The 27,979-nt window shown below is 41.7% G+C and overlaps 1 protein-coding gene across 6 annotated transcripts in view; it reads right to left on the bottom strand.

The window, feature by feature from the left end:
* Window positions 1-1,281: 1,281 nt before the first annotated feature.
* BBS9 (Bardet-Biedl syndrome 9) overlaps window positions 1,282-27,979 on the bottom strand; it is a 440,716-nt gene continuing 414,018 nt past the window's right edge. For all 6 annotated transcript variants that reach the window (XM_008261624.4, XM_008261625.4, XM_002713746.5 and 3 more), the window contains 2 exons: window positions 2,247-2,357; window positions 1,282-2,072 (listed from right to left, as the gene is read on the bottom strand). In XM_008261624.4, coding sequence (XP_008259846.1) covers window positions 2,041-2,072; window positions 2,247-2,357 — 143 coding nt within the window. In that variant the 3' untranslated portion in view covers window positions 1,282-2,040. The remainder of the gene's footprint in view (window positions 2,073-2,246; window positions 2,358-27,979) is intronic.

Here is a 27,979-nt window from a genome sequence, read left to right as displayed (position 1 = left end):
TGAGGGGAGAGTAGGGAAGCAATAGGGCCTACGGACTTCCTTCATGGAAATAAGTGAATGCTCTGCCTCCCACCAGCTCCCCAGCCTGGATTCAATGTCAGTGGAGACCGTGGGGTTCTCACTCAGTGAAAACTGCCAGGGCAGTGGGCTGCAGTAGCCTGTCACCTTGATCTGGGAAGATGGCATTTCTCTACCAGTGGCTGTAGTTGCTGGTGGCATGCTGCCAGCTGCTGTATGTCCACTCTCCTCATTGTTCCACAGTCTCTGTTCTGTCCATTCTCTACTGGCTAAAATCAGTTTGTCTTTCCACTATTCAGCCAGCTTGGCTCTCCTGGCTTTTTTCAAAAAGATTTGTTTTTATTTGAAAGGCAGAGGGACAGAGATAGGCAGACGTTCACTCACACTCACACCCACACCCACACCCAGAATCTTCCACCTACTGGTTCACTCCCCAAGTGGTTGTAGTATCCAGGGCATGGCCAAGCTGAATCCAGGAACCAGGAACTCCATCCAGGTATCTAATGTGGGTGGCAAGGGCCTGAGCAAGTAAGCCATTTTCTGCTGCTATGCAGGCATATTAGCAGGGAACTGGATTGAAAGCAGAGCAGCCTGTACTTGAATATGCACTCTGAGATGTCAGTGTTGCAAGCAGTTTGATCTGCTGTGTCACAAGGCTTGCCTCTAACTTTTCAGTTTTCTATCATGGGAAATAATGGAAAGAATCAAAAAAGCAAAGGGAAGAATTAGGGGAAACAGGTCAAGGGTGATTAATCATAGCAGGCAAACATAGAAAGGCCCCAGAAAGACAGATTGCGTTAGAGAAAGGTGTTTAGAAGGATATGAATGAAAAAGACGGGGGAGAAAGCAGTCCAGAGGTGAGTACAGGGAAACATCTGTAGGAATCAGATCCAAAGCAAGGCGGAACACAGTCACACACTGTCAAGAAGTCCTACACCTATCTTGTAACTTTTGTTGAAAGAAGCCATTAAAAATGATCAGGAGTAGTGGTTTTTGCAACTACTGACAAGCATACAGCCTTGCCATCTTTGTACATGTTCTCACAGGCTGAGTGAAATTCAATCAATGGTTGACTCCAGCCAAAAGCTAGAAGTTGTCCACTCCTATGAATGACAATTAAAAATATTACATCTTCTACTGCAACTCAAAAAAGAGTGCTAGAACTAATAGCTATCACATCACCTGTAATTTCTTGAACTTTCACATTTAGGAAAACCAGGAACCACTCTCCCCTCTGTACTGAATAAACCAGTGTCAAAACTATTTGAAATTAACAATGTCTATTTTATTTATTAAATATAAAAACTTTACATTTTAAGTGTAATAAAGTATGAATTCTCTTATAATCGGAACTTTTAAAAGGTGTCACTGCTGGGGTTATGAAAAGAAGATGCTAATATACTCATTTCTTCAAAAATATTTCTACATTTTCATATCATACTAGAAAACTTACCTTTTACTTTAGCCTATTATAACCAAGAAATAAAAGTTCTGTGGTATTTCTCTTGTTTATAAAATAATCACATTCAAATTTTTCTGGAGAGTAGCAAAGCTTTCAATTCCTTTCCTTTGAAGAAATAATATTGAGAAATCACTTATATTGCTCTGATTATGTTGGACAATGAGATGCTTTATTAAACTTGATACACTTATAATAAGAATTCTATGAAAAAAGGGGGTAGCAAATTATTTTGGATGTGTATCTCTGCATTGAAAAGTCCATCCTGATACTATGTGATCTCGCTATATCCTTTGACTGTAAGCATACAGTGACCAAAGGCAGCAGCACCCCTTCCTGGCAAGACAAAGACAAGTGTGACCTCTCCTCTGTTTTAGCCATGGCATTACAGGTCCTTTTCACAAAGCAGAAATCTTGATCTGTTCTTCCACCCAGTGCCATCTCCAGGAAGGCGAGCTATAAGAAGCACCTGGGCCATCCCTACGGCAGGGCTGGGCATGCGGTCCACACAGGATCAGCCTTGGGAAGGTTCTCGTCTGCTCAACCAGACAACTCTACTTGGGCTATTCCAAGACGCCTTGGAGGGGTGGAACTTCTGAAACAGAGACAGACAGCAAACTTCTGAATGATGACCAGACTACACAAACGATCAAATCCAGCTGTGCCAATGTTATGGGGAAGGGAAGTAGAAGCTCTCTGGTGTGGCTAAAGCTGACTGGGTGGACTCAGTTGCTCACGTGCCCCTGGTGAAGACCACCCGTCCTCTTACCAGGCATGGGCGGCTCTGCAATGAGGTGTCTGTGGTTTGTAAACAGTTCTGCGGAGTCTTGTTCTAATGCTCTTTCCTCGAGCTCTGACTCTGGGATCGGAGTACAGCCACCTAGTTGAAAAATACAAACAATATTTGAAGCAACGAGTAAGAAGAGCTGCCTCTCTGCACAGCAGCCACAGCTTTGGAATGTACCAGTCATAAAGATAATAAATGACGTGACAACAATCTTCAGGAGTAGACTAAAAAGAACCATCTCAAACGTTTCTCTTTGGTGAAAATACAGGGATGAGTTATTGCCCCCAAAGACATGTTATACTGATTATGACTTGGCTACAGCAGCAAGACCGTTGCCTTTAAATTTATCCTTTTTAAAGTCAGAAAGGACAAAACCTATAGCATATGCGATATCCATAATGTAATAGCCCCTCAGCAGGAATTCCCTTTAATACCAAAGCATCGGAAACTATCCAAGAAACGAAGCACATGGCCCACAGGGGAGAGGACCCCTCCTCGAGCGGACAGGAGAGCTTCTGGGATTCGAAGATGGTGATGTGGTGGTATTTCTCTAGGATTAGATTCGGTCCCTGAATGCTAACCTTACAGGACGAGCCACCACTTCATAATTCAGCTGTAAAGCCATGGACTACACGGTGGACGATCTCAAGTCGAAGGTGAATGGAGGATGAGCTGGCACTACTGGGCTTTTGAAATACTGGGTCTAAGTCATTCGACTTCATCTACCAAAATCTTATAGGGGGAACTCTACACCACGTGAGAATTTCCTAACGACATCTGCAACTTGCTTTGAATAATTTGCCATCATTTCCTGGAAACGCACTGACATGTTTGTGTACCGTGTGCATAGGGTTCTTTTCCTCCCAAAGCTATTCTTCTTGTTAATGAAGTGTGATTTCTTTTTCTGAGGCTTGTCACACGTTGAGTCTAAAGCCTCAAGCTCGGCTTTCTGTGTGAGGGGTTTATGAAGCTCGCATCATTCTGCGGCAAGGGAGGTGTCGCCAGCACTGATTTGAAAACCACATCATTCAAACGGGAGGGAAGGGGCCAGATCACAGATCTGAGGAATACACCTTACCATCCGTCCCTCCTCTTGCCTCTGCAAAAGCACGGATGCTGAGGGAAACTCGAGTGCAAAGCATTTCCACTCTCATAGAATACGAATCAGGGGGAGCCTCTGAGTTTTCCTGAACTGGAAACAGTAGGATTATCCCACGGTGGGATGGCACTTACCCAGCTCAATCTAAAGATGTCCAGGGCCCAATGCGGAGAGACCCAGGCTCATTTTCATCTTTCTAAAGTTTGTGCATCCTGGCAATAAGAACCACTACTACTGAGCTCTAGTATGTGCCGGAAACCCCGCTCCTATCTTCTAATTTTTACATCCGACGCCGTGAACTAGATTAGCGTTCTTTTCATTTTTTAAGAAGGCTGAGCTGCAGGTCATATAGCGCTGTGGGGCCAGGACCCCGGAGAAGCCCAGCCACTGGCCCCATCCTTCTCTAAGAGAAGAGAAGGGGGTGGGAATCACAGGGAGAACCTGTAAGCCTGATGGCAGGGCCAACAGCATGAAGCTTCTCAAAGAACTCATCATTTTGATCCTCGCCTCAGGCCTGGCTTTCTTGCAGAAATCATGGGTGTTGGAAGTAGTTCTAAACGTAGGCCTTCACCGTGGAACTGTGCATTGGTAAGAGGCTTCATGGCTAGAAGTCAATGGGCTGACGTTACCCCTGCTATGCGATTTAGAAAAGAAGCTCGTGAAAACGCGGGGGCGGGAGTTGTGGCTCACGGGAGAAGCCAGCATGGCGCCATGCTGCTTTGGGTGCCAGCGGCTTGGCTTCCCATGCATCTGCCTGCTAGTGGGCCCGGGAAGGCAGCGGAAGATGCCTCGGGTGACTGAGTGCCTGCCACCTGTACCAGACACCAGGATGGAGTTCCTAGCTCGTGGCTTCAGCCTGGCACACACTGGGCTGTTATAGCCATTTAGGGAGTGAAACCAGCTGATGGAGGTTCTCTGCTGCTGCTCTGCCTTTCAAATCAATCGATTTTTGAAAAAAATTATGCATGGATTTCAAACATTTTTGCACTAACCAAAAGAACCTGCTTTTAATTCTGTTTTTCCATGAACTTTCTGAATTACTCTCACAGGAGCCTCGGGGCGGGGGAGGGGGGCTAGGTAGGCAATAATAACTGAGCTGGGAACGTCCTGCCTTCTAGCTATTAAAGAAAATACACATTTTGACATTTCTTCTATCCGAAACTTGACTTTGCAGACTGTCAGGTCTCAATTTATTAAATGAAACCAAGAGATTATGTCATTTTTCCAAAGGTCACAACAAGTCTAAATACCCCTGTAGCCCAGCTCTGTTACAGCAATGCTTCTCAAAAGGTCCTACTTCCCAGATTTCTAACGCAATACTTTCTTTTTTTTTAATTTTTTATTTTTATTTTATTTAATGAACATAAATTTCCAAAGTACAGCTTATGGATTACAATAGCTCCCCCCCCAACACTCCCCTCTCTCACTCCCTCTCACATCAAGATTTTCAATTATCTTAATATATGCTAAATTGATCTTCTGTATATAAAGTAAAGATTTCAACAGTTTGCACCCACACAGAAACACAAAGTGTAAAATACTATTTGAGTACTAGTTATAGCATTAAACACCTAAGAGTAATTGTGTATTAATTACAGAGTTCAACCAATAGTTTTAAGTAGAACATAAATACTAAAAGGGTAAAGTATTAAGTTCCTTTTTTTTTGTTTGTTATATAGTTTTTTTTATTTAATAAATGAATTTACAAAGTGCAACTTTTGTATTGTGGCTCCCCCCCCCACCTCCCTCCCTCCCTCCCGTGGCCCTCCCCCTCCCACCCTTCATCGAGTTTCATTTTAAATCACCTTCATATACTGAAGATCAACTTAGTATATACTAAGCAAGGATTTCAACAGACTGTACTCACACAACCGCACAAGGTATAGGGTATTGTTCGACTAGTAGTGTTATCTTTAACTCTCATAGAACACATTAAGGACAGATCCTACATGGGGAGCATGTGCCCAGTGACTCCTGTTGTTGATTTAACAATTGGCACTCTTATTTATGATGTCAGCAATCTCCCAAGACTCTTGCTATGAGCTGTCTAGGCTATGGAAGCCCCTTGAGTTCACCAACTCTGAACTTGTTTAGTCAAGGCCGTATCACAGTGGAGGTTCCTTCCTCCCTTCAGAGAAAGGCACCTCTCTCCTTGATGGCCTGTTCCTTCTGCTGGGGTCTTGTTCACCAGGATCTTTCATTTAGATTGTTTTTTTTTTTTTTTTTTCCACCGTGTCATGGTTTTCCATGCCTGTGAGACTCTCATGGACCTTTTAGCCAGAGCCAGATGTCCCAAGGGTCTAACCCAATACTTTCATAAGATACACAAGGAATTACAAACAAAAATGGGAATAAGACACCAGCTGTCATCTTTAGTGTTGGATTCAATAGTTATAAAAAGACTCCATCAATTGCTGCAAGATTACTTAACACTTATACCCTCAACTTCAGGTACTAATTTTGCAGTTAGAAGCCAGTCTTTGAGCCATACTTAGAATAGCACCAACTCTGGGATGTGGCATGCTTTAATTAATATAGTACTTAGAAGGTTCAAAAACACTCTGGGACCCTTAACTTTCTAAGGTTCAATTGGCACCAACGAGAGCTTCTCACAACCTCTCTGTGCCCCTTCTTTTCAACCATCTAGCTGGTAACACCCCCTCTAGCTGCCAACGTGTTGAGCACAGGTCTCTCCCCTCCCTTCAGCTGTAGATTCACACTTCACTTTTGTGGGCTGAGCAGATGGAGTTTCATAAAGTCAATCGGGCATCCCAAGTCAAAACTCCACGTGCAGTTCCATGAGGGAATAATGTTATAAGTGGTGGTTTACTGCAGGACCCTATCACTACTATGACTGCTCAAAAAATTTCTGGGGTTATTCTGGAAATCTACTCCTGTATGTGAAATTTGAAAACATGAAGATTATGAGTTACAAACAATCGGCATAAAAGCATTTTAGAACAAGGCTGCTTATAAATTGGAGATTATACCAATGATATTAAAAGGATGTCTCAGCCCTCCTTCTGTGTTAACTATGAATATAAATAATTATATGTATATTATATATAAATGACCACTTATGGTAACTAAATCTTGCTATAAAAATGTGTTTCTTTGCAAACTGATAACACATTAACACATACAGCAGATTCATCTAGCTAGAACATTACTTAAGTAGGCAATTTACCTAAAATCCTGAACAAATAGGAGTTCCTCTTACATTAAGATAACACAAAGCTGGCAATTTTTAGGAATTCCAAGTTATCCTCAAACTTGTATCTATATTCAAAACCAAATTATAAAATGGTTGAACTTCTCCTTAGCAACTAGTGCATACTTTGACAAGAGAACTACACTAAGGAATTTGTCTGCTGTCCGGAAAAACACAACAACAAAGCTATTGTGCTTGTATGACTACTGTCTCTCAAGTAAATAAATTTAAGAAAAGAAGGCCACGTAGGTAATAAATACTGAGCCATGGTTTGTATTACAGAGTTCACTGTAAGAGGTATAGAGTTCAAAAGGTGGAGATGGGGATGAAGATGTGGTTGGCATCTAGAACACTGGAGATCAAACCCAGCATGCACGGTGAGCAACAGCGTGCTGGGGACTGCAGTTGCCTTTCCTGGACAAGAAATGGGAAGCCTTAAGCTATAGTGTTTGCCCACTGTGATGGTACAATATGCCCACCGTGGACAACGTCAGGTAGCAAACATGATACCCTACAATGTGAAGCTTGACAGAGCTATGCAATAGCACACTATTATACCATGTAAAAACCAATAACCTCAAGAATACAGGTAACAGTAAAACAGTGAAATGAGGAAGAAAGAGGTCCGAGTACACATGAGGGTACTTAATGGAATTAAAAGATTAAGTTTGTTTTGCTGCAAAATGTTTTGTAATCCAGGCACAGTTTTTCTATAATATGTACTTTTCATGAACTTTAAGATCCCTTTTATTATAACCAGATAAATATTTAGAAAAAGTTTACATGGTCTACCTTTTGATAGTGGCTGTTTTTAACTGACTCAAAAATCCCTAAAAACCTAACAATGAAGGTGAAGGCAGTGTAGGTTATGTGGGTCATGCTTTGAAGCTTAGGTTCAAACCATGGCTCAGTATTTATTACCTACGTGGCCTTCTTTACTTTTCTTAAATTTATTTACTTGAGAGACAGTAGTCATACAAACACAATAGCTCGGGCTGGGTCTGTGCTGAAGACAGAAGCCACGAATGCAACCCAGATCCTCCAGATCCCTGGGAGACGCACAGAATGTCGTATCACTGTACTCCAAGCACCGTGCACCACACACAGCTCCTTTCAGCACCATCTGCCCAGCATTCCAGTTCTGCACACAGCCAGAGCTCGGGGCAGTACATAGGACATTTGATCATGCTCTGACTTCTACTGCCTTTTTTTTTTTTTTTTTTTTTTTTGCATAGATGCACTTTTTGGACCATGTTTATAGACTCAGGCCTTGTGTTTAGTTTACCAATTTTCATTTAGCAGCTATCAAGATGAAGGGTCAAGGACAATAACTGATGCCACTAATATGCAGAGCTACTGGTTCTTCTGTTCCTGTATCACTAGAGCTTGCTCAAGAACACCTCTTTTTTCCGGGAAGATCTTAATGCATTTGCTGGCGAGCTGGTTGTCCTAACGGGTACTTCTTTTCAATGATACAAGTCAGACAGTTGGCAAGCTGTTCTTTGGACATTTTTGAAGACTGCTGGCTTACTTTCTTGCAACTGTGACCTTTGCAATCAACTGATGTGTTTGGAAGTGCTTAAGGAGAATATCTTTTCTCCAAATATTTAAGAGGAATCAGACTAGGAGATACTTTGAGTCACACATGACTACAGACTCTGCTGTAACTTGCCAGCCAAAGAATATTCTTTCTGCAGAGTCTGAATTGCCACTAAGAACTAAAAACAGCAGAAATCTCAAATACACAGCAGGGACACTTTTCCTTTTAATCAAGATTTACTTGACAGATCAAGTGTTTTTAGAGGTTAACATCCAGATTTCAATTCAAAGGTTTATAATTCATGGTAAAGTGTGTGAAATGCGTGCTTTGAAAAAAATACCATGTTATCTTAAACATGAAGAACTCCCCTCAGAGACTCTCTGTAAATATATTTGGGAAAGGTTTACATCCTGTGTGTGTGTGTGGTGGGGAGGATAACACGGAAGTACACAGTCACACAGACACTCATCGAATACATGGAAATCCCCCCTGTTCACTTTTCTAGTTGTTTCTTCTTGGGCTGGAAAAAATATATATGAACGTAAATAATAGCTAAGAGTCCTACTGTATGTCCATGTGACAATTTTGCCAACTATTTACGAGTCTTTTTTTGACAAAATCTAAGAATGAAAGGAAGGGATGTGGGTAGGAAGGAAAGAGGGAGGCAGAGGACGAGAAGGGAGAAGGAAAGCAAAGGAGGAATCACTGGTGTGTTTTATTTTTCTGTGTATATGTTTTTTTTTTTTTAACAGGCAGAGTTAGAGAGAAAGGTCTTCCTTTTCCATTGGTTCATCCCCCAAATGGATGCTACAACCGGCACGTTCGATCCGAAGCCAGGAGCCAGGTGCTTCCTCCTGGTCTCCCATGGAGTGCAGGGCCCAAGGACTTGGGCCGTCCTCCACTGCACTCCCAGGCCACAGCAGAGAGCTGGCCTGGAAGAGGGGCAACCGGGACAGAATCCAGCGCCCCGACTGGGACTAGAACCCAGTGTGCCAGCGCCGCAAGGTGGAGGATTAGCCTAGTGAGCCGCGGCGCCAGCTTGTGTATGTGCTTCTACACATGATATAGGATGTGACTTACTGAAGGTGTACAGGATACAATTTAAAGTATAGAAATATTTCAGAAATTAGAAAAATGCAAGCCAGAATAGGAGTAATGAGTATAGCTAGGAAGAACTGTGGATAAACATAAATAAGGGCTGACACAGGGCTACAATGTGGAGACAAAATGCAAAAGCATCTGGCGAAGAAGAGGCTGCACTTCCTCTGATCAATCCTCACACCTTTCTTCTTCCAAACTGGACTTGAGCCCAAAGGACCCAGTCTGTCTTTTACTTGGACTCAACGTCTCCTTATGCAATGCCATAACTGGTTAAAGCTATGCTTATTGGAACTTCTTTTTGACTGCGTGTGTGTGTGTGTGTGACTGTCCTGCACTTAGAATCATTTTGGACAGCTAATATTTCTGTGAAACTGGGTTTTCAAAAGTGCTCCCTGAACAGATATTTTCAGAAGAATGCATACACATAGGCTGTTACTAGTTACAATAGGCAGAGACCTCATCAAGGCCTATCAAGTGTTCGGGAAGATAATCTTTTGCAAACTATATCCTTGCCACAGTATGGTACATCAGGTGGATAAATAATGGTGCTTCTAGTCTTCAGGTGGAAATGGAGGACATATGTCCACATCTCTCTCATTTCTAGTTCCATTCACCCTTCACTCTGCTGTAATGTGGAAGACCACCACTCTTAACCTGATAAAATTATGTTTCAAAACTCAGTATAGCAGAAGAAAATGTTTTTCTATACAGCCTTACACAGTTCCAATGTAAGACATTTATTTTTCCTATGCTCCTTTTAATCTACCCTACAACTTTTCTTTCTCCCCGATTTGCAGAAATCATGCTGACTACATTGAGGGTAGCTTGTCCAGTGGCAACAGAGAGAACAGCGGTTAGCCTGAGACAGGCAGGTGAAGGTCAGGGTTACAGGTGTCCAGTAGGCTGCCTGTGGAATGGCTGCAGCTCAGACAACTTTGATCCCCCTCACGCAGTAAGAACTTTAAGCATGTTCAAGACTATGCATGTACTTATGTTTGGAAATATTTCCATTTCACACCTCACAGCACAGACCAAGTATATGAATAAAAGAGTCTAATACATTTTAAGAGGTCTAGCATGTGTCTCAACAAGTTTTAAAACCCCCATAAAGGCTGAATGAAGTCCCCCAGGGGGTGAGGGCTCCAGTCAAAGTCTGGATTTAAGAGAGCAGGGTGCTCCCTGCCATTAAGATGTTTCCAAAACTTGAATAACGAAAGGGGTCCAAGTATTCTTTTAGAAGGACGCTAGTCAGAATGTAGGTCTACTTGGTATAGAGGATTAAGAAATTACAGGAATATAACCACTTCCATCCACTGATAATTATGTAAACAGAATGTACTAGCAGAAAGAGTCCTATTTACAAAAAAGCAAGCACAGTCCATAAATCCTACAGATTGGAATGAATCCAGGTTAAGAATTTCTCCAGATGTCAGTCTGTAAACAGGGCTTCATAAAGTGAATTCTCCCATTAATTGTCGGCAAGAGTGATCTCCATCCTTTGTTGGTGCGTTATGACCCTCGACCATATGTAGGTGAATTACTGTGTGGCCCTACAGATTGTTAATCAGTTCTGATACAACACAATTCGAGGGAAGAAGCTGCAGTCAGAATGACTTCTGATACGGCGAGAAGGTACCATAAAATCATTGCTCAGGAACTTGGAGCTCTGTTCACCAAAGGAAATGAGAACTCTCCTATTTATTTGTGTTACATCTGTTTTTCTAACACATTTAGTTCTTAACCTGCAGCACTTGGAAAGACACACACCCAGTAAGAACATAAACATGGAATCTAAAACACACAGGCACACAAACTACTCACTATTTTATTAAAGTCTCCAATCACAATGTTTTCACACATGTTAACAAGGCCATTAAATCCTCGAAACAGGAATACAAAAGTATCACCCGACCATTGTAGGAAGGTGGGGAAGAAGGGCAAGTTAATATTTGCTTTTCCTTGCCAGCTGATCAACGTCTGGGACACTGTGCCACAAAACGTGAGATCTGCTGCTGTCTTTCACCTGGATCTCTCCTGTACTAATAAGTATGGTTATTTTTCCCCCTCCTTCGAAAAGAAGGAAACTGTGGTTTTTAATTTCCATTTTGTTTCTAAATCCTAAGGAAATCCAGTGCACAACTGGAAAGACATAATTTTAAAACATTTCCATTTCAAATACTTTCCTCTCCCAACTCTCTACAGAGAGCAGTGCTCTCAAAAGTACACACGCACAAATAAAACATTATAGCTGCAGTTGAGAGAGAAAGGAAGCCAATAGTTCTGCAATAATAATTTCTAAAAAAACTGAAATGAACTCGGAAGAGCATAACTCAACTCTGCCTGGACACCACAGCATGAGCGCTGGTGTCCACACAGCTGCCCGCTTGCACCAAGGGGCTATGATTCCCCACTGATCCTGGCAGCATTTCGGCACCTTGAGTTTCTTTCCACAGCCCAATTAAAAGCCATAATCTTGACCAAATTGTGTTGTTTTTAATAACGACAGAGTCTAGGTGGTGATTATGAAACAGAGTTCAGCTGGGTCACTGGCTTATAAACAGGTGGAGGGAAAAGAGGCAAGCACACAGCCACTCCGGAGAGCGCTTATCACATCAGCTTCTCTTGGGACCAACACCCAGGACTCGTTCCGAGGCAGCTCCATGACGGAGTGGTCACTCTGCCCATTAAACAATGTCCTAATTGTAGGAAAGGGAAGTCTACACCGGTGTCAAAAGCTGAGCACGCATCACGGAGCGGGGCATGGTGACTGACACGGGTACGGCATTGCGAGGGCCACTGTGTCGTAAGCAAAGTCATGAGAATCTGGGCCTCAGTTGTCGTTCCTTTAAAATGAACATGGAGCATCTACTTTAAGACACTAGGGTTACATTAGTGAATACTTGCTATGGGTATATCAACAGGCCTGGCACAGAACAAGCCCCCCAATAAATGCTACCTGTCATGCGTTAGTCTCCCAGTTAATAGCCAGTTATGCATGACACTGCAAGCCATGAGGACAGCATGAATTCACAGAGGCCTTTCTAAAAAATGCTCTGGTGAAAGACGAGGGTGGGGTGAGCAGACCAGTGGTTGACGGCTTACAGCTGGACCAAGGGACCCTTGCGAAATTATCATTGGCATTAAAAATAATTCAATTCCTCTTATGAGGAAATTGGTGATATTGTATCACAGAGAACCACTCTTCTGAGATCACAATAGGAATTTTAAAAGGGCTGTGATGACGATGACCAGGGGCACATAATCGCATTCATTGTTTTCAACTTACCAGCAGTGCCATCACTACTGAGAAATGCAAACCCGCAAGATAATATGACACAAATGGATGAAACATTAAGATAAAAGGGCAAAACAGTGGTAGGTTTGCTTTCTCATGGGAAATTGAAATGGCCAGCAGATGAACCTTACAAGAGGAAGTCTGCTGACCTAGTGTTGCTAAACATAGGAGGCGGCCAAGGAACAGAGAAAGAGAGCAATGTATTTAAACGTATGCCTCGAAGGAAGCCAACACCAATTATTTTTATCTGACTTTAATTCTCCCAGTGAATACTTTACGGGTGCTGGCAAGTCCGTCTGGAAAAGGAAGGGGCTGTTAATGAAGGACTCAGTGGCAATGGCTCATCAGTGCTCCAAGAAGTAAAGCTGAACAAAGAATCCCTTAGCTCACACCTCATCTGGAAAGATAAGAGGCTTTTTAAGAATGGTAAAATATTATGTTCACATATGCAGTCTTCCCTAGTTTAGCTTTCAGAGAATTCTATAGCCTATGTGATAAACAGAAAATAATAAACCTCCCACAGGAAAATAAACACAGAGAGGGTAGGGGCCGAATGTTCCTTTTCTTTCTGTTACTCAGAGTGGGGCCATAATATATACTTGTTGACTTGAAAAGGAACTCATAAAACTTCAGGAAGTGCGGTCTTTAAAAAAAGTCATCACTGAAGAATTTTCCAGCACATCGTTCCAGGACGGTGGGCTGGACACAGCCCACTAGTATACAGGTGGGTAACGGAGGAAAGGACCAATCAGCTCCTCTGTTCTATCTTGTTTCCCATAAAACCTAACCCATTCACTGCAGCAATTTCTCAGATTATACAAAATGAGATCTCTCCAGCTAATGGCCTGCTCGAAGAATTCTCCAGTTGCTTCAACAGCATGGTCTCTGGAGTAGGCAGAATTTGAATCACAGCTCCACCAATATCATTTTTATAACCTAGTTATTTAATCTTTCTCAATGTCTATATTTGTAAAATGTGGGTGATAATTATACCTAGATCACAGAACAAATGTAAAAGTTACATGAGTAACTCATAATAGGTGATACACAAGTGTTATAATAGTAAGTATCATCATCTTTGCCAAATTATCCTCAGATTCTTATATAAGATGAGATAGGGAGCTCAAGAGGGAGATGGGTAGTGAATACCAGGAAGCCAGATTAACAGTAGCTAACGCTATCTGACCTCCAGGAAAATAAATTGTTGGGTTGGGTAGTCAAGGAAACCCTTAATTGGTTGTCCTATCTGGCAAAAAACAAAACAAAACAAACCAAGAAACAGTGATCGGCATTAAATAGCAGCTTGCTAAAGAAAGAACAGTTGGGGCATAGATAAATAATAAACATCACATCAGGAATCACTGACAGTCTCTTGACCCCACTCTTCTGCCAGCATCTTCCTCCATTTCTTTACTCCTCTTGGCAGCAAACCTCCAAAAATTTCTTGATATTTGTTGCTTCCAATTCTTTTCCCTTCTCTTGTAAATCCATTTCCATCTACTCCTTGCCTCAGCTACTCCACAAAAGTTGCTGCAGATCACAATGACCTCCCTGTTGCTAAATCTACTGGACAATTCTCAGCTCTCTACTCACTTGGCCCATTGGCAGCATTTGACAAAGGCTGATCACTCTTTGCTCCACATCTCTCTTCTAAACTCACTCCCTTAGAGACCTTATCCAGTTTCATGGCTCTAAATAATGTTTTAATGCTGACAACTCCTGATTGTACAAGTCTAGCACAGAGTTCACTCCTCAACTTCAGATGCATAGGTCCAACTATTTACTCAGTAGCTCTACTTGGATACCTAACAGTACCTCATACTCAGCAAACCTGCTCTACCCCAAGGCCTTTCCCATCTCAACTCCATCCTTCCAGCTGCTTTAGCCAAAACTCCTGGGCTTATTCTGAATGCCCATTTTCCTCTCACATATCATGTCTGCTCTTACGAAATTCTCCTTGTTTCCACATGTAACATACAGCCCAGATCAGACCATTTTTCACCACTACTACCACTCTGGTGTAATCTACCATCACTTCTTAGCTGAATTATTGCCAATTCACTAATCTGAATAACCCTCAAACTGGACTACCTACTTCTATGTTGGCACCACCCCTGCCCCTGGCCCCTGCACAATCTATTTTCAAAAACAGCAGCCAGGAATCCTTTTAAAATGTAAGGTCATGTCATGCTCCCCCTTCAAAATGGTTCTCATTTCACCCAGAGAAAAAGCAGATCCCTGCCCGAAAGCTATACGTGACCCGACCCCTCTGACCTCTTCTCCTTCCATGCCACCTCCCCAGCTTCCTTGCTGTCCTCAAGAACACACCAGGCTCAGCCCCACTTGAGGGACAACGTGCTGACTGTTGCCTTTACCCAAACAACATATTCACTGATGCCTGCATGAGAAATCCCTCACCTTCTTCAAGTCTGCCCAAAAGTTGCCTTTTGAACAAAGTCTACTTTGACCACACACTTTAAAGTTATAATCATGTATCTCCCCCTTTTCCAACATACATTTTCTATTTCTGTATCACCTGTCACTTTTAATACTAACACTTATTACTTTCTGACATACTATGGAGTTCACCGATTTGTCATGCTTCTTGTTTACTGAATGCCCCCCATGAGAATAAGAGCTCCGAAATGCCCATTTTGGTTGCTGCTGCATCCCAAGCCCTACAAGAGTACTTAGTACACAACAGACACACAGTAATTACTTGGTGACTTGGATGAGTGAATTTAAGCTAAGGGAATAGGAAGAAGCAATGGAAATAAAAATCCATATTTTTTTTTCATATAAGATGAAGGTACTTAAAAAAGTTTGTGAAAATGGAATTAAAAGACAAGTTTATCTTGGTGAAAAATTTCCTGAAACTATGCATAGATTTTTCTTAACACACATTCTCCAGGAACTTTTTTTTTTTTTTTTTTTTTTGACAGGCAGAGTGGACAGTGAGACAGAGAGAGACAGAGAGAATGGTCTTCCTTTGCCGTTGGTTCAACCTCCAATTGCCACCACGGCCGGCGCACTACACTGATCCGAAGCCAGGAGCCAGGTGCTTCTCCTGGTCTCCCATGGGGTGCAGGGCCCAAGCACTTGGGCCATCCTCCACTGCACTCCTGGGCCACAGCAGAGAGCTGGCCTGGAAGAGGAGCAACCGGGACAGAATCCGGCGCCCCGACCAGGACTAGAACCTGGGGTGCCGGTGCCGCAGGCGGAGGATTAGCCTATTGAGCCACGGCACCAGCCATCTCCAGGAACTTTTTAAAGACTCCTTCTTATTATCTTTTTTTCCCTGCTGGGAGGATTGAAAATAATTACAACAGAACATAGTACAGAACCTTCCATTCCTACTCTCTAATATACCTGACTGCTCTGTGAATCAAAAAAAAAAAAAAAAAAAAAAAAAAAATTCTCCAAAAATTCCTTAGCTTTAGTTGATACACATGTTTAAGAAATGAATCTTACTGCATGGCAACACATGGAGAATTGGAGACCGAGTAGGTGCAACAACAAAATGTCCAGCCCAGAAAAAAGATCCCAGTAGTAATTTTTGTAAGAGCTAAAGTGAAAAGGAAATAACAGAGCACTTGTAATTCTACTTCTTGATAACAGTTACTTGTGGATGAAAGAACTGCAAAAGGAAGGTACAAAGACATCTGTCTGCTTGGGAAATTTCTCAAAACGAATGAAAAAGGATCCATCTTATTTCCACTGGGGCATCAAGTCATGGCCTGGAACAGTTTCTTTTTCCCAGGCTACTTCAAATCTAAACGTGTTTTTTAAAGCAAGCCCAGTGAAAGATTAGATAAACAACTGCACAATGTTTTTTACACTCTAGTAACATAAACATTTCAAATTCCTCCCTAACTCTTTACTAGCATAAATCTCTAATTCCAGAGAAGGTGAAATATCCTCAAAGTTTAAACATTACTTTGAATTATTCACATTTACCTCCATTTCCATCTTATACTTTTTGGCAATAAAAAGCCATGTTTCATCCAAAATATGGTATTATGACTCCCTTCCAATTGTAAAACAACTTGGACTAACCCCAGCTCTACTTCCTTTGAAGATGGAACATAGCAGCCCTTCCCAACAATTTTCTTCTCTTTCCTTTCTTACCTCCTATGCGTTCTGCACTGCCCTTTTTCAAACCAAGCTTTTACAAACATAGACAGGAACTGTGGAACTGTGTGCCTACAATTAGGCTATGAAACAATCTGAAAATGGTGTCAAACACAAATGAGATGGGTTGCAATAGTTGGTGAAGCAAGATGACACCAGGAAGAAGAGAACTCTCCCTAGTTGAGGAAAGGGGACACAGAGTAAGAGTTGGGTGGGAGAAGCAGCTCTGTGCAGGAGAGGAAGGAAGGGAGAAAAGGAGACACCAGGCACGCAAGCCCAGAGGGAGTGAGGAGAGCCAGCCCACATGCCAGGAGGCGTGGGAGTGAAAGGGTAGTGGCGGGAGAGAAGACGAAGTACTGAGCTGATATGATATAAATGGGAAGGCTCTATCATATCTCAGAGTTTCCAAAAACAATTTCACTTGACCTTGATCCTCACAGCTTTGAGTAGCACAGTAGGTAAAAATCTGCTCCCCACCCGACATCTCAGAGAGCCCACACCACTGCCTACTTTCTGGGCAAGTTACTTAGTATTTTTGAGTCTCTATTCCCTTCTTTACAAGATTGAAACATCTTTCAACAATGGTGAGGAATAAAAGTATCCAACAAGGCATCAGGTTTTGCACAAGAACAGAAGGAAGATCAGGTGCTTAAAGGACAAGACTAGGGTTTAGTTATGACAGCTAATAATTCTATTAGTACCATTTTTGAGAACTTACCATATGCTAGGCAGAGTACTCATTTAATAGCAATATAAAATGGTACTTACTAATGTCTAAATTTCATGATGGTGAAATGAGGCTTTAAAACGTTTAAATGACATGCTCAAAATCAGAGTGAGAGAACTGAAATTCAAATATAATATATATTGACTCTGAAATTCAAGTCCGAACCGATTGCATTATATCTTGCCTTTCCCTGGCAGAAAGAAAAGACACATAGCCATGGGATTGTGAATTACTTTCAAAGAGTAAGAGTTTCAGATTTATGAAAATAAGATTAGTGTGTATCTCATTTCCTCCGTATGCACTCCACCCCCGCCCCAGAGAAATGTGAAGGGTTTGGGACAGAGGTTTTGTCTCAGTAAAAAAGAAATTAGCACGAAAGTAACATAAAGAGCTACCACTGAAGGCTAATTCCCAGACCATCTAGAAAGATCCTTAACACTGTTTAAAAAGAATTCAGAATTGATGGATAGGATTTACAACTAGAAAGAAATGAAATAAAATGGAAGATAATGTCTTTCCTAATTATGTTAAGAAAAAAGACTAAAGTAATCTTCTAAAAACTCGGAAATATCTAAGGGATTCCTAGCTTACAAAATTTATAACAAAAATTTAAAAATATTAAATGAGCATAGAAAAGAAATTTTGGTACATTTTTCAAGATGCTGGAAAATGGTAGAACTTTTTTGTAAACTTTTTACTTCAGAATAGTTTTAAATTCACAAAACAAAAACTGTGAAGTAGTACAAAGAGTTCCCACACACCCCACTGACAGCTTTCCCTATTGTTAACATCTTATGCTAGAATGATATGGTCCTCAATTAATGAAATCTGGGGGAAGCTGGACATGCTTCATCCACAGCCACTATCTCCTCTCACCCTTCCCAGCCTCTAGGAATCAACATTCTGTGTTCAGATTGTTGTTTTGTTTTTTGGGGTTTTTTTTTTTTTTTTTTTTTTTAAGATCTCCCACATGAGGGAGAACATAGAAGGATTTGTCTTTCTGGGTCTGACTCATTTCACTTAACGTGATGTATTCTAGTCCCACCCATTTTGCTTAACAGAGCTATAATAAACATGGTGGAGCAGGTATCTCTGTGATACAGTGCTTTCATTTCTCTGGGATATATACCCAGTAGCAATATTGCTGGATCATATGACAGTTCTATGAACATTTACATGAATATATTTTTTCCAAAGTCAGTGACATTTTGCAATGAAAACCTCACAAAGCCCTCTGTACAAACTCACAAAGGGAAAAACACAAGATCAATCTCATGCATGTATATGTCTGCACAAAAAAATGAAACTGAGCATCAGCGATCAAATGAGAGAACTCTCTGTATAGAGAGTCAAGGGTCAAAGATCATTAGATCTATAGAAAAGTAGAGGGAAGACACAGTGTGTGGTCTCTCTACCTACCTACTTACCGACCGACCTATCTATTGGACATGAACTATTGCTACAGGATCAAACAAAACACCATAAAGCATACCAAAACAAAGAGGGAGAAGAAGACAGGAAAGAAAAAAGCATTAAGTACCCGCCACTTGTCAGACGCCATGCTAAATGCTTAAGTAGTCAAAAAGGAAATTTCCTTCCTAGTGCCATCTGAAGGCCCCCTCTGAGTTCTATAAATCCAGTGAGGCTAATCTGAGAAAAAAAAATAGATGCTTGTTTGTTACTGATGTTTGGGCCAAATGCTAATGAAGAAAAGGGTACTTCCAAAATAACTTCAAATATATAAATAAGGAGAGTAGGAGTGGCCAGCCACTGACCACTTAGTTCTGTTCGAATGGCTCCACTGGCCCCTCTGGCAGAAGGCAGGCGTGGACGTGGTTGGAACTCCCATGACTAGCAGACAGCACCATGAGATCCTTACAGGAACTGTTCAACAAGGCAACTCAAGGATCGGAAGGCTATTTGCCAAGTTTAAGTTAAGAAAGTCTTTGATCAGCTCAATGCTCACATTCTGTTTAAGTCTGTATAAATATACAACGTGCTAGATTAGCTCCTGAAGGACTTCAAGATGTTCCTTACTGAATGCTTACTGATTTCAAGGAAATTGATATGGGAAGCAAGCCAGGTGAGGAGAAATAGAACCTAAAGAGCAAGGGTGTCCAAAAATGTCGACCACATGGCCGTGATCTTGTCAGCTTCAGACACATGACGTGTGTGTGTATGTGTATGTGTGTGTGTGTGTGTGTGTGTGTTCCTTAAAAAGTTTATGGAAATGTTTATAATGAAAACAAACAATGCATGGATCCTGAAATTTCTTTTGCACCAAGTAAACTTATCTTTTAATTCCATTTTCCATGAACGATTTCAAGCCCCCTTGTGTATACACCTGTATATCTGTATTTGTAGAAACAAGGTTTAACTATGAAAAGAGGACAGTGGCCCCATCACTCTTCACCTTAGATGTTTTCAAGGGCTCCACTCAGCTCTGCAGGGTAAAGACTGCATTTCTTAGAAACCTTCCCTCCAGTCTTCTCCCAGCCTCGCAGCATAGGCGCCACCTCCCACCGCACCGTGGTCCATTTGTGCTCCTGGGACCCAGCCCATAGTCCCCTGCCTCCGTGCTTTCACACAAGTGCAGTTCACTCTGCCTCTGTTTCCTTCGTGGCCCGACTCCTCGCTGTCTTCCAAAATCTATTGTCTCACAGGCTTTCCATGATCCTGGGCCCAGAATATACTCAACGCCAGGTCTTCAGGTCAGTATTTGCCAAGGAAAAAGGGCCTGGACTGAATGGGAAAACCAAGGAAAAAAATACATTGAGTCATATGAAAACGAAAACAAATGCCCATGGAGGGTATTCAGGGGCCTGAACAGATCTAAGACAACTGGGAAAAAAACTGTCCACAGAACATCAAAAAAGAGGGAAAATAAGAACACAAACAGTAAGAGTACTTTAATCTGTTAGGAAATTTATGGGGACGGATTCTGGAGATGGCTGTTTAGATTCATGTGAGTGAAAAACAAGTGAAACAGGGTGTGCTGTCTACAGCGGGCCTTTTACTTTCTAAAATCCCTGCAAGGATAAACAGAGATCATGTAGATGACTTTGGAGAGGTTACCATTCAGGAACACGGGATGTTTCCCCTAACTTTCAAGGAAATAAAACCAGTCGTTCATCGGTGATGCCTGGCTTGCGCTCTCAAGGCTGCACAGGTGAGGCGCCCGAGCCAAAGCCCCTGAGGAAGTCACACGGGCTCCTGTGCAATAATTGCTTCTTTATTTGCTATCTATTTGTCAAGCAGAGATACAGCTGGACAGGCTATAAAAAAAAAAAAAGCTGTTTTTACAGAACAAATTAAGGCTGAGGCAAAGTGACTTTTTATGTACAAGAAATCAGGCTTAATGTGCCAGGGCCATACTGCTTATAGATAGAAATTAAAGACTCGGGATATACAGTGACCTTCCGTTTTGCCAGTGAGAACTTCTGCAGTCATTTGATTCTACCAGAAAAACTACTTGTTTTTGAAACTGATGTGCTTTATTCTTTCTCCTCAAAATAATGAGGAAAAGTGCCCTGTCCTGATCCAAAATGGTCACTTTAGAACTAAATAAACATTCTTCTTCCTCCTCTCTCTCCCTATTTCTCCTTCTCCTTCTCTCCTCCCTCTCCCTCTCCATCCCTCCCTCCCTCCCTCTCTCTCTCTCACACACAAACACACCAATTTTCAACCAACTGTAGGGAAACATCTTCTCTGAAGGCCACGGCCAATGACTGCTTACGTAAAACACAGCTCAGTATGGCTACCTGCCAATGTTACAGAAGAATGTTTACTTTCCCCAAAGGTTCTGTCCTGAATGATATTCACAATGCAGAAGGAGTTAAACCTCTAACCCTCCAAGTAACTGAATTGTGATATTCATGGAAACCTTCAATGTACAAAACGGGAGAAGTCCAAAAGTATCCTAGCATCCTGGCTGAATCCATTTCCCCTCTATATGTTCAAACTGGAATGATTCCTATTGCATCCCTTTCAGTGATTTCTGGAAAGAACAAACGAATAATTCCCATATGCCAATCTGATCTGTAAGAATTTCCCTGTGGTGAAATTACTCTTTAACAACTGCCCAGGACACTCTCTGGTTCAGCCTCTTGTAGGATTCTTTGATGTCTCCTCTGGTCTCTGATGAGCAGCATATGGGCAGCCATCACTTAGAAAAACAAAGCATCATCGGGGAACATAAGGAACACAATCATCCTGCAACAAACAAGCAATCCCATTTGTTGACTGCTACCCTAGCGTCTATGAACCTACTTCTAACGTATCTATGAAGGGGCTCTAAAAAGCTCTGGAAAGATAAAATTAAAAGATTGGTTTATTTTGGCACAAAAAAATCTTTGAAATCCATTCAGTTTTTTTTTTAAATAATATGCATTTTCTCTGAACTTTCTGAAGATCCCCATATGTGGATACTAAATATACAGGCTAAAAAAATGGACAATTTCTTTCACTGTTTTTGCTATACAATGCCTCGTGATTACCTTCTCTTCTCAATGATCATCCAGCAGACCTGTCATCAGCTGACTGCGTTGCCCAGACTGAGCTTATAACAGAATTCCATCTTGTGCAGTGGACATCTGGCCCTACTTGGGACTCTCGCAACCCACACTGGGGCAGCCGGCTTCAAATTCCAGCTCTGCTTTCCACTCCGGCTTCCTGCTACTGTGCACCCTGGTAGATGGCAGGTGATAACCCAAGTAGTTGGTTCCCTGCCACTTGCAAGGGAAAATCAGATTGAGTTCCCGATTCCTGGCTTCAATGTGACCTAGCCATAGCTGTTGTAGTGGTTTTCTAGAATAAACCAGCGGATGAGAAGTTTCTGTCATTCTCTCTGTCATATTCATTCTCTCTCTTTACCTCCATCCCTCCATCTCTCTCTCTCTTTCAAATAAAAAAAAATAGATAAGAAAAAAAATAAAACCATCCCATGTGAAGAGTAAGAGTACCACCCTGGAATTATATTCTGGACTTCAGCCCTAGCTCCACATCTGTATGGTCTTAGGGGAGTAACCAAACCAAAGGAGTCCTCTGCTAGTCATCTCTAAAGGGGCGGGGGGGAGAGTGGAACAGCAGCTATCTATGTAGGATTTTTGAAAATATTAAATGAAATAATGTAAGGATTCACCAGGCACACATAATGGTCTACTAATATTCTTAATTTTTGTTATCATAAATAAAAAACAAATGATTGACATTTTTGCTGGTTCCAGTTATAAGTACTGACACAGAATATCTTCATTATGAATATACTTGCTATGAAACAAAAACTATTGGCTCTCTTTTCTATCCCAAATGAGTAAAATTTATCCAGTTAAACACAAACTGCTCCATTCTAAGTTTTTAAACAAACATTTGCCTTAGACTTAAAGAGGTGGAGGGAATTGGGTAATTCTCTAATCTGTCTTGAAAACCTTGGCTGACATTTATGTTTTTTTCATCACCATCAAGGGTACTGAGCGGCTCACTAACACTCTGTTGAAATGAATTCTAAAATCTGGTTGTTGTCCAGGTCATCTCATAATTTAACTTCTCTTCAGCCCATCATTAAGATGACAGGTAATATCCCAGCCACTGTTGAGCCTCTTTTATGTCTGAGGCTCAAACTGATGGAAAACAAACCTCAGTGCCTTAAGACATGGCTGTGATACACACTGGGGCTGGACCTTCCAGAAAGTGTAATAAATATATTTAAACTCAACAATTTAGAAAATTTTCCTTTGCATGACCCAAATAAATGAGCCCAATGTGAGCCAATGAATGACTTGGTGACCCCAAGACTTGGTAGTCCTGGGAACTAAGACAAACACACTGCTCTGTCCCATCTCAGATGGGAGAGGGTCTTTGGGGCTGGCTCCCCGGCAGCTCATCATGAAGTATTTCAGAAGACAGAGTGCTTAGGCTTTGGGGGCCCCTGCAGGATAGGATGAGTTCCAAGCTAACCACTGAAAAGGATGGCCCTTCAAACATTGCCCACTTTTACTAGGGATTTCAAGTAGGAATGCCCAGTATTGGGATTTTCAAGCTGTCAGGACTTAGCAGCCAAAGAGTGAACTGTGGCTTTCCGAACACGGGCCAACAGACACTCCGGCAGGCAGGTGGGCCTGCAGACCCTGCAGAAGGCTGCAGCCTGAAGCCCAGCTAAATTCCCTCCTTCGAACACAGAGGAGGTTCTTGCCCTGAGACTTTTAACACATCCTTCCTTCCGGCTTTCCCCAGCTCCGTATAGTTCGTATATATACTTTTTGTTTGTTAAATGCATTCTGCATCCAGATGGAAGGCTATACCATTTCCCTCTGTCTTAGAGATCTAGGAAATATGAAAGCTTACACCTTGATATAGGCTAGTTCTTAACAGCTCATGAATCTCCAAACAGGGCTGCAATGATGAGTCCTTCCTAGAAGGTGTTGCAGCATAAAAATATAAATTCCTGTAGAAACCTTGTTAACATTAGGTTGCAGGCCACGACACAGAAACTGTGCAAGGTAAGCAGTCATGCATTCTACTTCCCGTGTAATTTCTGGTTTATCTTCCAGAACTTGCCGAAACAAGGCTTCAGTCACCAATTTTCCACCTAGCCAAAGAAACACGCAAAGAGGCATGAGAAGGGTCTGAAAGGCCAGCCCATGTAGACTTGCACTCATCTCCCACCTGCTCACTCTGATCACCGCCCATCTCCCACGTGCTCCGTCTCAACACTGCTCTGTAACCTTGGAAGTGAACTGAAGTTTTCTCTCTACAGTGGTACCAATAGCTTTCCTCCTAATCTCAGAGGTTATGTGAAGACACTAGGACAATACAAAATTGTTACAAATAATAAAAATAAACTGATGGGGGCAAAGTTATGCCAGAATTGATCTTTGAGCCTAATTAGCAAGAGGACATTTCTTTGGAGCTTTTAAAATCCCACAGGAAGGTTTAATGCAAGGGAGACAGAATCTACCAGAGCACCGCTCTTACTCACTCTGAAGTTCACTCTAAAGCTGAAAGCAATGTGGAGCCAACAGACAGCAGGTAGCATCAATTCTTCTGTCCTCCTCTCCTTGGGAGAGGCTGGAATATCTGTCTCTTAAATCATTTCATATTTTAAAAAGACAAATGTTACCAGCCTCAGGTACTGGAGTTCTGAGTGGTTAATCATCTGTTCACCAGCTCTGTTCCAGTCAGATAAGGTTACGAAACAGTGGAAGCCAGATAAGCGCCTACTTGTGAACAGAGTAATTTCTCTTAAAGGAAGAGTAGGCAACAAGTCTAAACTATAACTTTGAGAAGTGTTGAGGGGCTAAAAATGCACATGATTGAATATGAAAATGGTGATCAGTTAACCGTCAAAAGAAAAGATGATTTAAAAATGACTAATCGAAGAAAAAAAGGAGACCCAAATCAATAAAATCAAATAGGAAACAGGAAATATTACAACAGATACTGAAGAAATATAAAGAATCATTGGGAACTATTATAAACAACTACGCCAACAAGTTGTAAAACTCAGAAGAAATGGATATGTTTCTGGAAATATACATCTTACCAAATTGAATCACGAAGACACAGAAAACCTAAACACAGAAATAGCCACGGATGAGGTTTAATCAGTAATAAAGTCTCCGCGCAAAGAAAAGCCCAGGACCAGATGGTTTCACTGCTGAATTCTCTAAACTCTTAAGGAAGAACTAATACTAATTCTTCTTCATATTTTCTTTTTAAACAGCCTTTCCAGTTCTTCCAAAAAGTAACATCCCCCAAATTAAACATACAAGTTATGTTCACAGTGGGACCTCAATATCTAGGGGTTCCCATCTGCAGGTTCCATACTACAGATGAACATGTGCATTTTTTGGTCATCATTCCCAAAATGAAGCAGTATAACAACTACTTACATAGCATTTACATTGTTTTAGATATTACAAGAAATCTAGAACTGATTTAAAGTATATGGGAGTATATAAAAAATGATATGCAAATATTATGCATTTTATATAAGGGACTTGAGCACCAAGAGATTATGGTACCCATGGTGGGTTCTAGAACCAATCTTCCATAGATATTGAGAGAGGAGTATGTGTTGCATATGTCTGTGTGTGGTATATATTTTCTTCTCTATACCACAAGCTACTAAATTACCTGTGTAGGGGAACCCCAGCTTTGCCACAAAAGATAGGAGCAGAGGGGAAAAAGGAACATGCAGCAGACATCTCCCTGCCTCTGCTGCCAGAACATTATCATACAAACAGCACGTGTGACCTCTAAACAAGCATGTGACCTTGAATGAGCCAGGTAGCTTCTTTGGAACTCATTTGCATCATCTGAAATTTTGCCTACCTCCTTGGATGACTACAAGGAAGAACTGCTTTACAGTGTGCAATGTATTTAGAAAAGTGGCTGACACACAGAAAGCACCACACAGGTTTTGTTATCTTTCTGGGTTTTTTGTTTTGTTTTGTTTTGTACATCATTGATAAAGCAAGGTGCAAAAGTTGCAGTGATAACTGGAGCACAAATAGGAATCTACAGATTAAAAATAAATCATTTATCTTCTTGATATACTATTTGAAGAGATTTTTTTTCCTCCAACTCCATGCCAGTTTTACAAAGATCAAGCAAAAAATGGGAACGAGATGAGAGAAGCCTGTGGCAGCACACACCAGTGGTGATGCTGCCTGAGGGAGAACCTCGTGGTCCCCAGACATGTTGAGTCTGGCCTAGGTACTAGCGTGGGGGCAGGGTGCCCACTCAACCCCATGAAAGGAGAACACATTGCTTTCCTCCTCTCCCCTCCACAAAGGCGCCTGGTGGCCAGCAGGGAAGAAGTGCCATCTTAATAAGGTGAGTAGAGGCTTCTGCAGCCCACGCACAACTGGGGGATTTTATCAGAGAGATAACTTTGGGTCTGGCCTGGAGGGTTGATGGGGGGCTGGGTAGGCTCACACTTAGACCAGTGAAACACTCCCCTCTGCCTATTCTATCAAGGTGTCTGGACTCAACTTGCCAAGGCGGAGCACTGACCAACCTCAGCAGCTTACACAGCTTGCTCTGGGAGCACCATGGCTCTCTCCATAGACAAGGGAGACTCATGGGCATGACAGTGGACCCTCTGATACCTGCGGCTGTGGGAGCCCCATGCACCGTGCCTTTGGGAATTCTGTGGCTGTGTGATATGGCACGGGCTGTGATTGGGTCTCTGGGTTATCACTGTGTCTGCCTTCAGAGGCTTGGAGTTCTCCGAGTGCATGGGATGGGTCATGGCAGAGGGTTCCACCCTCACACAGAGGAGCACACAGGTCCTTTGTGTGAGTCATGTGACTGAGTACATGAAGTAGGTAGCCACTGTGGGCTCACCCTGGGCAGCTGGTTCACCTTGGCAGAAAGGGGCTGAGGTATCACAGCAATAATTATCCCCCCCCCCACACACATACACACACTGACCATAGAGGAAATCTAGCACACCCAACTAAGATGTCACTCTGGACTCTTGCCCCACTGGCTGGAGTTCACTGATCCTAACTAGCACAGATCCCTAGATACCCCCTGAAGGAACAGCCATGCCACTAAACCATAGAGGTACATTTCAAAGATAAAATTCTCAGAGAACACCAACAAATGTTTCCACAAATGCCTAAAAATAAACATAGAAATACAATAAACATGAATAAGGAAGAAAATATGACTTTTGAAAGGCACACAACAATATTTCGATATTAGAATGTAAAGATGAAGAAACTGATGAAATGCCTGAAAAAGAATTCAAAAGAAAGATTCTAAGATTGCCCCAAAACACAGAAAAGCAAATACTTGAGTATAAGAAATCCATACATCAATGAAAAATTCTGCTGGGAGATAGACATATTGGAGTGAAATCAAATTGAAATATTGGAAATGAATAATTCAATATGTCAAATAAAGACTATAGTGGAATGCCTTAACAATAGACTTGGTGAGGCAGAAGAAATAATATCTGAACTAGACTATTATGCTTAGTGAAAAAAGCCAGTCCCAAAAAGACAAATATCATATGTTTTGCCCGATTTGTGGTAACTAATGTAGAGTAAAAAAATGTAATGTGCATGAGTGAAATGGACATTTTGAGATTTGATCAATGTTTATTACCCTTGTCTATACTCTTGAGGAACAGTGGTTCTTCTACTTACTACTTGTCGAATTCTTTATTTAGTGGAGGGTGCTTGTGATTATAAAGAAAATTGAAAGTATGTCACTGTAAAAAAATAAAAGAAAAACAAGAAAAGAAGGAAGAGGGAGGGTGGGAATGGAAGGGAAAACAAAAAGATGATGCAGTGTCTTGGGCCAAATATGTGACCAGGCATTGGTGATCAGGGCAGTTGTGGCTCACAGCTATATAGCTATGTGAAATTGGGTAAGCCTATGACACTGGGACCTCACACGCACAGTAGAGGAGTTAAAGTAGATGGTTTTCAAGTCCCTTTTCTATTTTAGTACTCCACCAGTGATCCACCTAAAGTCAGAGACAGCAATAGAACACCAAATGCTAACAACTAAGCAGCTTTAAGCTAGGTACAAATAGCCTTGAACATGTGGCATGGGAACAACTACAACAGCCAACCTTAATTATTTAGGATTTCATGC

Source organism: Oryctolagus cuniculus, chromosome 16, assembly GCF_964237555.1.
Source record: "Oryctolagus cuniculus chromosome 16, mOryCun1.1, whole genome shotgun sequence".
NCBI classification, from domain to species: Eukaryota; Metazoa; Chordata; class Mammalia; order Lagomorpha; family Leporidae; genus Oryctolagus; species Oryctolagus cuniculus.
This window is presented reverse-complemented; position numbering and strand designations above follow the sequence as displayed.